Source organism: Pavona decussata, unplaced genomic scaffold, assembly GCF_977016875.1.
Source record: "Pavona decussata unplaced genomic scaffold, jaPavDecu1.1 SCAFFOLD_53, whole genome shotgun sequence".
NCBI classification, from domain to species: domain Eukaryota; kingdom Metazoa; phylum Cnidaria; class Anthozoa; order Scleractinia; family Agariciidae; genus Pavona; species Pavona decussata.
In genome coordinates this window covers 2,339,926-2,352,890 of record NW_028145475.1, presented here as the reverse complement: position 1 = coordinate 2,352,890, position 12,965 = coordinate 2,339,926, and the positions used below count along the sequence as shown (strand labels likewise).

The following is a 12,965-nucleotide window of genomic DNA, read 5'->3' as shown; positions in this document are numbered from 1 at the left end:
GGCAGGTGTTGAGGTATTCTGAAGTGTCTAAGAAAAGGGGATGGCATAAAGAGAGTGGGGTGAGTAGTGATGAGAGCAGATATAACACCTAACCAATCAGATCACAGCATTTGAGTCAGGTGACTGGAAAGCCCAGTCAGAGTGCAGGATTTTCTGTAAGTTATTCCTGCACCATCTTGAATACTCAGTGGTGCATGATGCAGTTGAAGGGCCAGAATATACATGTAATGTTACTTAGGTAAGCTGAATGAAAAGAAACGAACGAAAGACAACAACGACAACAATAGAACAACAGCGAAAGGGTAGTGGAAAGCGATTCAAGGGGTCTCTCAAATAACCACGTCTTTGATGAATTTCAGTTGTTGCGAATCAGTGGTTCCCATTTACAAAGTCCCGGGAATTTGACGATCTCGTGGTGTCAGCCATTCAAAATAAAATAACCACTGATAACCCATTCCAAATAAAACAAAGGGGTCGGGTTTGAAACCAGGTTTAGAAAACTGGGGAATTTTGTACTGAAATAGCGTCAGGATTTGGATAACCGGGTAGCGCACTCCAGGCAAAAATTGCCAGGAATCCCCTAGAGGCTTAAGATTGATCGACATGACCATCACTACATTTTGCGTTTTAAGACGAGGGGTCGAATTCCATTTAGCCAAAAATTCCGGTTGGAAATTTTGGAAACATTACATTTCACACATTAGTAGTATGGTGGAATCTTACTGATTTGAGATGGAACACACTTACGCTGATGACGTCATAGGGTCAAACAAGTTATACCCTAAACATGCAATCCTTTTTAATAATGATAAAATGACATGACCCCCTTCCACCCCGATGATGCAATTATTCTATATTTAGATTATAATGTCATCATTTCCACTACCATAACCTCCACCCCCTCCACCCGATGATGCAACTATTCTATTTTTAGATTATGATGTCATCGCTTGCAACAGTGAAACCTCCAACCTATGATGTCACCAGCGTTAATGTATCCCACTACAAATGAGATTCCACTGCAAAAATCCGGAGTAAACATCCCTACCATACTACTCACATTCCTTCAAAGCTTTCAATCTCGATGCCAATTTGGTGCAGATGGACTGGTTATTTCCGTTCCAACCTGTTTGCATTTCAACCGGTTAAACCGGACATTTTGGCCAAATGGAAAACGCTTAGGGTCTCATTCCACCCCATAATCCTACATGGATGATCTCTGTAAGGTATTTAGGTAAGATTCAACGTTTTACGAAGACGTCTTAGTATTTCTGACAGGAAAATCAAAGAAGACAATCAAAGAAATAAAAATTCTTATATTTACGGACTTTACGTACAATTTATTTTACATATATATGTATTTTTTCAACGCAGGTTGTGTTTGCTCGGTGTCCCGAGAAGTCCTCACAAAACTATTTACAAATACATTTGTAAATTAAATATAATAAAATTAAAAATAATAAATAACAATAAATTTTCCTCTTATTTACACAATTATTTACATCCAAACAAATTAATTTGCTTGAGTTAATGAGGAAGTGTCACGGGCATTTTCACCTTTTCAGTTTAATGAAAATAGTGAAGAATACACAATTATTTACATCCAAACAAATTAATTTGCTTGAGTTAATGAGGAAGTGTCACGGGCATTTTCACCTTTTCAGTTTAATGAAAATAGTGAAGAATATCTTTACTGATCGATAAAGAGAGATACAAACTAAATTCTTGAAAAGGCAGAACAACTCACGATTTGTTCCAGCACTTTTTGGAAACGAAAATGCGTAAACTTAAAAAACGTTCGCCAAACTTTTTTCAAGTTGCAATCGATTCCAAACCAGTCTATGACCAGAGACACTCGGCGACAGTTATGGTACACTGACTAGAATGGTAATTTATAACAAAATAGGAATATTATTTTTAAAGATTTTGGTAACAGAAAAACGTTTTTGTGTTTCTGAAATAAGACCAAATCCCTGTGACACTTCCTCTTTTCTCTTTTCTCAAACTAAAAAACGACAGCCTGCGAACAGAGCATGTCTTGTCTCCTCAGACTCGGGGAAAGGGAGGCTCTGCTAACAGGGGGAAAAAGCGGCGGTAAAGATTAAAATTCATACACAACGGAAATTTAGTGTGCTAAATTTGCAGTAGAGAGTCTTAAATATATTGGATACCCAAGTGATACCCAAATTTGTTTGATTGTAGAGTGTTTTCACCAATGATTACTGACTTACTTAGATAACTTCATATTAGACTTCAATAATTGAATTCGCGAAAGGATGTCTTCGGCGTGAAACTTTATCACTAACTGGAAATTACCAGCTCATGATATTGCTGAAATGAAAAAATTCCAATACTCACTGAGAAATATTTTGGATGTAAACAGCCAAAACAAACAAACAAAAATTCTGCCTTACTACAGCCATAACTGAGGCCTAATATGAAGACGAATCAAGATACTATTTCACACAAATAATTTTCTGTTTTTTTCGCTTTTCTTTTTCTTTTTTTGACTGAAATAAGACTCGGTGGAACCTCGATTTTTCAAATCTCTATATAACGAAGTCCTCTGTGCAATGAACAATATTCCCCGGCCCTTTGGCACTTCGGTAAATCGAGGTTCCACTGTACTATTTCACACATAATGTTCTGGGGTTTTTTTTTTTTTTGTATTTTTTTTTTTACTATTATTTTACACCAATAATGTCTGTTTTTGTTTTTTGACTCAAATAAGATACTCAACAGATTATGACAATATGAAATCACTCGATTTACAGCCCATAGCAAATTTCACTGGTTTAAAAATCTGTTGATGCAAAATTTTACGACTTGCATATTAACACGAGAAATTAATTGATTTACGTTAATAAATTACCAAAAAAAATAATCGGAAATAAATAAATAATCAGAATAAATTTCTTTTTCTTTTTTTTTTTTTTCAATATTTTAAAGAGGAATGTTTTAACAGTCCAGGTTGAGGTCCAGTCTCTCACGGTTTATTTGGCTCCTCGTGTCAAACGCGACCCACTGCAAATTAAAAACAAAAACAGAAAAAACAATGTTACAATGGTTTGAGCAGAAGTTCAGTGTCATTGTACCCTTGAGTATCTGTGAGTCATTAAAGTCGTTAGAGACGTTTAGATTCTAGTACTCGTTCGACTACAAGACTTGACTACAAGCCTTTACTGAGTAATAAGAAGAGATATATTCCGGGAAGCTTCATGTTAATCGTTCTGAGCGACAAAATTGACGCAGTAGTTTTGAATAATGATAGCTGAGCCCTTTTGTGATTCCAAACAGACGAGATCACGAGATCAAAAGTCGTAGCAAAATAATGACGGCTATCTCGTTTTCCCGCCAAAATGACACCGGTTCACGCGCGCGCGCTCTCAGTCTCTATTGGACAAAAGTCTCAGTCATAGGCGTAGTCGTACCAGAATCAAAAGGTCTCTCTTAAAAGCATTATGGGACGAAGACACTGGTTACAGTGTCCTAGCGCATATCAGCACGAGCTTGTAGCATACTAGCCTGCGTCACAGACGGACTATAACCCCCGGTAATAAAGGGAGATTCTGTAATTCTACAAAAACATCGAATTTTCCCTTTCCTTGAACAAGATATCTCTCTTGATGATTGTGAAGTACGCGAAAGTAAAAATGCACTTCTTAACCGAAGGAAATTCCATCGCAATATGTTAAAAACATTGCCAAACCTTTGACTTTTTCGCAAACTTTTTTGCGAAATTTTAAATAACCAGACCGAGCGAGACTGGTGATAGCCAATCAAATTTGAAGGGGATTTCAAAGCCGACTTCCGGTATGTCGTTAACGCTGCTGGGGGTCTAGAACAAGAGTTTCGGCGCTAATTCGCAGACGGTTATTACCGGGGGTTATAGTCCGTCTGTGACGCATGCTAGTTGCATACTGGTGTTGATTACGTCTTGGGACACCTTTGAGGGAGTGTTTAAATACAAAGCCTATTGACTAGGATCCATCCTTTCATAGATCCGCCCCCTCAGTTGCTTTCTTTGCAGCGTTTGCGATGGTTAAATTAGCCTCCATCGAAACACTGTCGCTGAAAGAAGAAATTTACTGATAGAGCTCGGTGAAAGGGAATTCAAGCAGAGGATTTCAAATGTCCTGGCAAAACACCACAAGTATAATTTCTGTCCGTTGAGTGCGTTACGGCAAGTGAGTGAAGACACCTCTTACCGTGAATGGGCGAGAAGGCGCATCTTCTTCAACACCGTGAGTCATCTCATCTATCCCCTGCCGTAATACAATGTTAAGTAGTCCATAGTTCTCCTGCTTTATTGATCCAATCATAAGCTTTGATTCTTTTTTACTCTGCCCATAATTGCTGTCGTACTCCTGCATCTCTCGTTTCTGGAAACCGAGCCACAAAGGTTGAATTGCTGACTCCTTAGGATTCATTTTCGTTTTTGCCTCTAATTCCTTTAAGGCGGCGTTAAATAGCTTCCACAAAACATCTTTGTCCCTTTGCGCCACGCTTTTCTCAAGTTTCAAACGCGCATTAACATCAGTGACTTCTCGTAATAGTTTTGTCTTCTCGCTCTTGGTACGCGCAAGCTCAGCTAATATGAGTTCAAGTTCATCTTGCGTTAGCTCCACCGCTCCAAACTTCATGTTTTGGACAATCTGGCCTTTCTCATTATTCAGGCACAGCCTTGCTTGCGTTTGCTTTACTGCGGTTGTTCTTTCCTTTTCCAAGGCGAGCATGCTTTCAAGCTCTCCTTGAAGTTGCTTAATAATGTCTTCGTATTTTGACTCTGTACTTTCGAAAAACGATGTTAGCCACTGCAGCCTTGCTTCTGTTTTCTCCAGTGTCTGTGTCCTTTCCTATAACGACGTGTACACGTTTTCAAGTTCTCCTTGAAGTTGCTTCATAATTTCCTCATATTTTCTCTCGGTACTGGTGAAGACTGTCTCTTGTGATTGTAGTTTGATTTCTGTTTCCTCTAGAGCGTTTTTCTTTTTCTTCAATAAAGTGCGAGTGTCTTCAAGATCTTCCTCAAGTTTTTTAACCATGTCTTCATACTTTGCTTGCTCAGTAGCAAGGAGTGACGTTTGCAGGTTTAGGTTTGCGTCTGTGTACTCTAACGCCTCTGTCTTTTCGTTCAACAAGGTCTGTGTGCTCTCAAGATCTTCTTGAAGTTGTTTACCGAGTTCTTCGTGCTTTGCTTCCCTGCTAGCAAGAAGTGATGTCTGCACTTGTAGCGTTGCTTCTGTTTGCTCAAGCGCTTTTGTCTTTTCCTTCAACAAGGTCTGTGTGCTCTCAAGATCTTCTCGAAGTTGTTTCTCGATGTCGTCGTGCTTTGCTTCCCTACTAACAAGAAGTGATGTCTGCACTTGTAACGTCGCTTCTGTTTGCTCGAGCGTTTCTGTCTTTTCCTTCAACAGGGTGTGTGTTCTCTCAAGATCTTCTTGAAGTTGTTTCACGATGCCTTTGTGCGTTGCTTCCTTACTAGTAAGAAGTGACGTTTGCAGTTGTAGTATTGCTTCTGCTTGCTCGAGCGCTTCTGTTTTTCCCTCTAGCAACACTTGCGTGTCTCCAAGCTCCTCTTCAAGTCGTATTATAGTGGCTTCAAGTTTCTCCATAATCTGAGCATTTTCGCGCGCCATCATTTCCATCTGGTTTTTTCGAAACCACAATTGATTATTCAGCCACACTTTGGCGTCAGCCACCACACGCCATTTCTTTGTATTCTTCCACGAGTCATGCTTTTGACCAACGGCTGTTTTAAATTCTTGCAGTTCTTGAAGAGAATCTTTTAGGATTTGATGCAGATTCACCAGCTGTGTTTCCACCGCCTTGGAGCCTTCCTCTGCAGTTGTTGTCAGCAAAGTTGCCGTACTTTCTTCATCTGTTTGTGAGGTCAGTTCTACAGAACCAGACTTCATCTCTTCTGTAATCACCTCTTTGGACTCAACCTGTACCTCGTTGTCAAAGGACAGCTCGCCGTATCGAGCATTTTCTTCTTCTTGAGCTCCAGCCTCTGCAACCGAATTTAAATCCAACAACGACGCACAATCAGTTAAGCCGCAGTCATCGGGAATGGAGGACAGGTCAGAATTCAAGGTGCTGGAGTTTTCGAATAAATTGTCCATCTCTAACACACGTTGTTTGAGTGCTTCTGCTGTCTCTTTCAGGAATGGTAAAGTCTGTTTTGTTTTCTCCAGTTCATGCTCTTTCCGTGAAAGACGCTGTTTCGTTCTCACTAGCTCTTCCTCTAGATCTCTTTGTTCTTTCCTCAACTTTCTTATCTCATTCTTTCTCTTCTTTTTCTTTTCCTTTCTTTTCGAGTGTACGTTTTTTCTCATCTCTTCCAAATAAATGACCATTTTACTTGCACTCTCCTTCTTAGCTTCCAGCTCACTGAATGTGAGACGTTTTAGTTCCAGTCTCACTGTTTCCAGCTCAGTCTGCCAACTTTCTTTTTCGATCTCAAATGTTCTAGCTTCCTCTTTTAAGGCAGCAATGTGATTTTTTAGCTTCTCGTTCTCGTTGTTGGTCACGTCAACAATTTCCGACACAAAATTGTCCTCTTCGTCTCGTGCAGCGTCCGTCAGGGATACTTGGTGGTCTTCTCTAGCTCTGCAAAGTGCCTTTTCTCCATTTACAATAATTTCAGAACGTTCTTCTTTCATATGATAGTGTTCTTTGTCCTCATGGTGTTCTTGCTCATATGAAACTTCATCCTTTATCTCAATTTCTGCAGCCGGCTGTTTTACATAACTGACGTTGAATGCCTGTGTGTTTTGGACTGCATTGACAGCTTCGAAAACGTTCAACAGTTCTTTTTGTAGAAGCTGATCAGAAATGTTCACCACTACTGAAACTGACCCCTTAAGTTTCAAACCAATTTGCAAAAGCTGTCTGTCATCAAATTTGCTTATGAACAAGCAACCATTCTTAGGGAAACAGCAGTTTTCAGATCTGGAACAGGATAAGGTAATCATTTCCACCTTTAGTGACGCAGCACCATCTCCACCAAAGGGCAGTTGGTTTGTCAGGATACTAGTACTCTTATCGTCAGAATTAACCAAGGGTTGGTCACTGGAGAGTGGCTCTTTGATGCACACGTCCTCTGTTACCTCATCTTCAATGTCTTTCGACATCCCGGGAGTTTCCGTTGCTGGTGACGTCTTAGTTTTTATTTTCTTCAGTTTGCGTTCAATTCTTCTTTTCTCCTTTGCAATCTTCTTTCTCTCCTCACCTTCCAACTTTTCTCTTTCCACAGTCTTCTTTTCCAAGCACTTCATGTCCTCCCTGAGACTGCGAGTTCTCTTCTGTATCTCCTCGCATTCCTGCGTGATGGTCGTTTCTTTTTCTTGACATTCTTTGAGTTCTTCCTTCACTTTCTCAATTCTTTCCACGGCTTTTCTATTTTCCACTTCAAATTGTGCTTGAAGCAGTCTTGCTGTGTCGTTGAGCTCAGCCATTTTGCTTTTCTCTAGGCTGACCATTGATGCGGAGTTACACTGATCAAACTCTTCCTCGCTGACAATGTCCTCGTCATTGTTGGGTTGTTCAGTTTCTTCGGCCGAACTTGTCATGATGACATCTTGCTTCCCAATGTTGTTGTTTGCATTGATGTCTTTGTCTTGACCTTTTGTGGACTGTTCGTCCTCCCTAAACAAGAAAACGAGATGATAACCCTAATGGAAATGACAATCTGAGTGCTACTGAGCGCCTCTGGCTGAGCGCCTCGGGTAAATAATGGATGTGTGCGCTATATAAATGAACTATTCTTCTTCTTCTTCTTCTTCTTCTTCTTCTTCTTCTTCTTCTTCTTATTATTATTATTATTATTATTATTATTACAAGCATGTCAGAGGATTGGTTGAGAAACGACCACAAAACTTGAATGAGCTAACACTCACAACTTTCTGAGTTATACCTATTACAAGCTTCAACCCTTATTTCTAAAATGCAATTACAGCAGTACGCCGAAAACAGAAATGTGCTGAAAACGTTGCCTTACCAGACGATTGTGACTTATTACAGCCGCTTGTCGGTTGTCGTTTCCGAGACATGAAGGTGCTTAACTACTCTCTTTTTTCCGGTTATGTAAGTATGTACCGAACCAGAAGAGAGTTGGCTTCAATTTATCCCCTACTTATGTTATGCCAGACAAGTATATCAGAACATGGTAATTACATAAAATGAGTTTACAACAGCAGCAAAACAAGGATATGTGTAAAGAGTGCACCAGTAAAAGCGCTACATTTAAGGACAGTGTCTACTTTTGTTACTGCGCATACGAACTGAGCATCTCGAGATACTCGGGTTTCCTATGCCGGGGTAGTGCCTACTTATACAGAGATATTTTTTCGAGGTCTAAAACTATGCGGAGAAAGTAGAATTTAGCAAGTACTCTTGTTATTCAAAAAGAAAATTGGGGGTAACCATGAATTTTTCAGAGATAATGAAGTTTCCATTTGAAAAAAAAAAAAGAAAAAAAAAACCGCAATATATTGTTTTATATATTTTTTTTATTATTGTTGCTCTCTGTTGGATTCCAATAGCTCTCACTAAAATCTGCTTTTCTCGCATAGTCATAAACCGCGCAAAAATACTTCTGTATTAGAAGGCACCGTCCTTAAGAAATTCGCACATAGCGCGCGACTAACGCCCAAAGAATAACAAAGAGTCACGCAAAGCGCATCGCGCACGCGTATTAAGTGAAACTTGATGCGTTTGATCATGTTTTTTTTGCTTACTTGTCTGTCTCATTCAACAAGGGTTGCTCGTTTGAAAACTGCTGCTCAGAACTTGAGATTGAGTGGCACTGGAAGTCGCCATCGACATCACTGGTGCTCATGGTGGCTTCCGCTGACACAGTAAAGTTTTGATTCTCACAGACAAAGTCCAACTCTGGCGTGACGTCATCTGCCCTCTTGGAGGGTGAGATATTGCTGTCCAAGTTATTATCACTTGGTATTATCTGTTTGATCTGTTTGTTAAAGAGCATCAAAATTACTTTCACCCTAAATTACCCTAGGTGATCAATATCCTAAGGGCGACTATGCATGAGAACAGTCAAACTCAGTTGAATATTTCGGTGAAATGATTCGCGTCTATTTCACATAAGAATTTTTTGACAGATTTAAGTCTTTTAATGGAAAAAGGGCGCCTAAACTGTCTTAAGATAAGCAGAATTTCCCCTCAAATTTATCTTTGAGCCTTTTGAAAAACCGAGATCGCCAGAGGTTTGCTGTCATTGAAACATAATGCGTTCTTGACGAAACATGCATCTTGTGTTCCACATAAGTAAAAATATTGCTAGTTGCACCTGGTGTTCTATCTCAAAGCCAGCCTTTTTACAGATTCTCAGCCAAGATCTATTCTAACGACATAGAGTTTACGAAACTTTTAGATGTCGAGGATCACACGACGCACAAATAAACTGTTCTGAATACTTTTCATTGCCGGATCTTTTGGTAGTGGACTGATGAAGTTGTTAGCATAAGCGATTGTGGGTTAATTATTTACCTTATTTTCCAAAAGAGTGAACTGTCTTGGTGCTCGAGGTCTCACGTTCTTAGAGGCTCTGTTATAGCTCCGCTCTTTGTAGACATGGATGGCTGTTAAAATGTTTAACATTTAAATAATCTTTAGATACTTTAGGTCACTTTCTTTCAGCCTAGTCCCTCTTTTGTCCTGTCTCTAACACGTCTAAAACGGCGTTCTTTATCTTGTCCTTCTAAAAACACCTGTTCTTCTCCCTATTCAGTACCTAACCTGCACAGAACTCCTTCTCTAACCTGTTCCTCTATTCTAACACTCCTCATCTCCAACCCGCCCCTCTTTTCTAACACACTTCTTCTCTAACACGCCCCTCTTGTCTAACACACCCCTTCTCTAACACGCCCCTCCTTTCTAACACACTCTTTCTCAAACTCGCCCCTCTCTTCTACACACCCCTTCTCTAACCCGCCTCTTTTTTCTATCACACCCCTTTTCTAACTCGCCCCTCTCTTCTACACACCCTTCTCTAACACGCCCCTCTTTTCTAACATACCCCTTCTCTAACCCGCCCCTCTTTTCTAACACACCCCTTCTCTAACCCACCTCTCTTTTCTAACACACCTCTTCTCTAACTCGCCCCTCTTTTCTAATACACCCCTTCATTAACACGCCCCTCTTTTCTAACACACCCCTTCTCTAACATGCCCCCCTTTTCTAACACACCCCTTCTCTAACCCGCTCCTCTTTTCTAACACACCCCTTCTCTAACCCGCTCCTCTTTTCTAACACACCTCTTCTTTAACCCTCCCCTCTTTTCTAACACACTCCTTCCCTAACTTGCCCCTCTATTCTATCACACCCCTTCTCTAACACTCCTCTCTTTTCTAACATACCCCTTCTCTAACCCATTCCTCTTTTCTAACACACCCCTTCTCTTACTTGCCCTCTTTTCTAACACACCCCTCTTTTTATGTGACAGACCTTTTCCTAATACGTACCTCCCTAACACATCACCCTTCTCAAATATGTGCATCTTTCTAACAGAACCACAAATGTCATCTACGAAATAACGTCCCTCTTGTTTTCTTGGGCACTCGTTTGCACGCCGGGCCTGCACGCCCTCTCTTCTTCCAGAACCCAACAGTGAGCAGGTCCTTTTTCTAATAGATGTTTCTCTATTGTTTTCCCGTACACACTCCTCCGCCTCATTTCCTCCTCTTACATTCCCGCTGTAATAAGTCCTTTTCCAAGCTTCAACCCTCCCATTTTACAAATTTAGAATAAGAACTGTGTCACGTAAACTAAAGCTGTTTTCCTTATCTGAATCAAAAGCAAAACATGCCTTAATCTAACTGCCGTTCATCTAGTACCAGAAGAAAAAAAAATGCCAGAATACAATACCTGAGTCTTTTCCGGAAGATGTTTGGTCTTCTACAGGCTTTGTATTCTTGGCAAGATCTTTCTTCTTCCCGCTTGTCTTTTTGCACTCTTTCTTGATCGGAATTCTTGATGGTGGCTTGTTTCCAAGCTTGTCCACGGAGTTCCTCGACAGATGTTTCTTTGTCGCCGTGTCGTCTTCTGACGATAATTTTCCGTCGCTGTTGCTGCTCAGCCGGGTTGTTCTGATTGGTATTTTGGATTTTTTCTGCTCTGGAGGCAGGCCATTTCTGCTGGCACCTCCAATCTCTCTGCTCGCAAGCTGCGAAGCCATCGGGTTTCGTCTTCGGATTTTACAAGCGAAACGAAGACTTCGAACAAAAAAACTGTAGATGTTATTGTTTTCTTGTTCGCTTTACTCTGATTTGTTGTTTTTAACACTTTTTCTTTGAAACTAACTTCGTAAATCTCGAAAATCTTCCCGCTCCGAAAATAGGTACTGACTGCACCGAAATCTCAAGCGAAATGATTGTTTTCTGTGCACAGTCATGGAAACCGTGCTCCATAATTTCGTCACAAACAGTAGTATCAAGACGTTTCTTGTTCGAACGCTCGCGCAAAATAAAACTTGTGGTTATTTTGCCTGAAGGAAATTTCACTTTGAAATTAGTTTTTAGTTCTCTGAAGTAAACGACTTTGCCAAAAAGTACAGTGCTTAAAAAATAATCGATCACGCATGAGCTTATAAAAGGAATCCACATGATAGATTTTGGTTTGCGAACGTAAAGAACAAATTTAATTAAAGAAAGACTCACCTGTAAAAGCTTAAGCTTAAATTTTAACTCTACAGACTAAGAATTTGTAAAATGAATATTTTTTGGCCTTTGTTGTTATTGTTGTTCAATCATGAGCCAATTCACAGCATTAAAGGTTTATTATAGTTTAGAAATAAAGGATAACTAAGCTTACATCGCGAGCAGAAATGTGAAGAATGAAGTCAATCATCAGAGCTGGTACAAATCCTAACTTATTTCAGCTATAATTCGTTGAAAAGGAAAACAACAACAACAACAACAACAAAAAAAAAAAAACAAAGCCCTTCAGTCGATAATGTTTGATTATAAGGCTGAGCAGCCAAAAAGACCAATTGGAAAAAATTTGTTTGAGAAAAAAGTTTAGTTTTTATCCCGGCTGACCGGCCTAACAATGAGATTCCACATGACAAATACCGAACACAAATTGCATGAAAATAGTGCCTCTTCCTTGATTTGATTGTCTCTTTTTGTCTGGTTGTTGTGGGCCGTCAAATCTTGAAAGGAAACAGAACGCAGGAACTTCGTTGCCTCCCAACGTAGGTTAACTTACCCTGCTAGCAAGTCATTCTCTGGGCATGTGTCGCTTCTGTTTTCTTAAATTTTTGTCAGTTCTTTTCAACCAAGGAATCAAAGCCATCGGCATAGCCCAAAGTGGTTTGGCGACAAATTTAACGTGAGATATCCTTTTGTATGGCTCAGCATAAAATCCCCACACTTACTCAGCTTTTGTTTATAACTGAGAGCCAAATATGATCCATCATTTCTAGAAAAAATAAAGCTGCCTTTATACCGACAAACGAGAAATTTGTTAAGTCATACTCAAGCATTTTTGGAGTCAGTTTCAAGCCAACTCAGTGTACTCAAAAATACCAATCAAGAACAAGAGCAACCAGAGGCCAATCAGGAGCAAGCTATTTTGGCAGCTTGACAGCCAATTTTGACAGCCGGCTTTTGACTTTATTCCAAAGTTTCCAGAAAATTTCCAGAACATAAAATTTTTGCGGGGTTTTATTTTAGCGACTTTTTCGTATCCTCGAAAAAAGAAGATCATGGAAAAAATAAAACTTACCCCCAACCACAGTTTCCACAAAAAAAGTTAATTCCGAAAAAAAAAAAAATGCTGTTCAAATAATTATGCGAGCGTTATGGATCTTTTTTTTTTCATGTCAAAAGAGGCTCTGCTCTGAGGTAAGTTTGGATATGTTATGTCAGCATAACACCACATTTTCGAGCAGAATACAGAAAAATGTTGGTAACACAGACACGAAAAAAGTTGAAAGAAAA

General features: G+C 39.8%; 2 protein-coding genes across 2 annotated transcripts; both read right to left on the bottom strand.

The window, feature by feature from the left end:
- Positions 1–1,951: 1,951 nt before the first annotated feature.
- Positions 1,952–4,741, bottom strand: LOC146480450 (uncharacterized). Its single transcript, XM_085109613.1, has 2 exons — positions 4,209–4,741; positions 1,952–3,024 (listed from the first exon to the last, which is right to left on the bottom strand). Exons 1-2 carry the CDS (start codon positions 4,734–4,736, stop codon positions 2,959–2,961), a joined length of 594 nt encoding a protein of 197 aa, XP_084965739.1. The 5' UTR covers positions 4,737–4,741; the 3' UTR covers positions 1,952–2,958.
- Positions 4,742–4,850: 109 nt separating this feature from the next.
- LOC146480449 (uncharacterized) lies at positions 4,851–12,493 on the bottom strand. Its single transcript, XM_085109612.1, has 4 exons — positions 10,891–12,493; positions 9,514–9,605; positions 8,742–8,974; positions 4,851–7,650 (listed from the first exon to the last, which is right to left on the bottom strand). The coding sequence occupies exons 1-4, from the start codon at positions 11,198–11,200 to the stop codon at positions 4,857–4,859; spliced, it is 3,429 nt and encodes a 1,142-aa protein (XP_084965738.1). The 5' UTR covers positions 11,201–12,493; the 3' UTR covers positions 4,851–4,856.
- Positions 12,494–12,965: the final 472 nt, after the last annotated feature.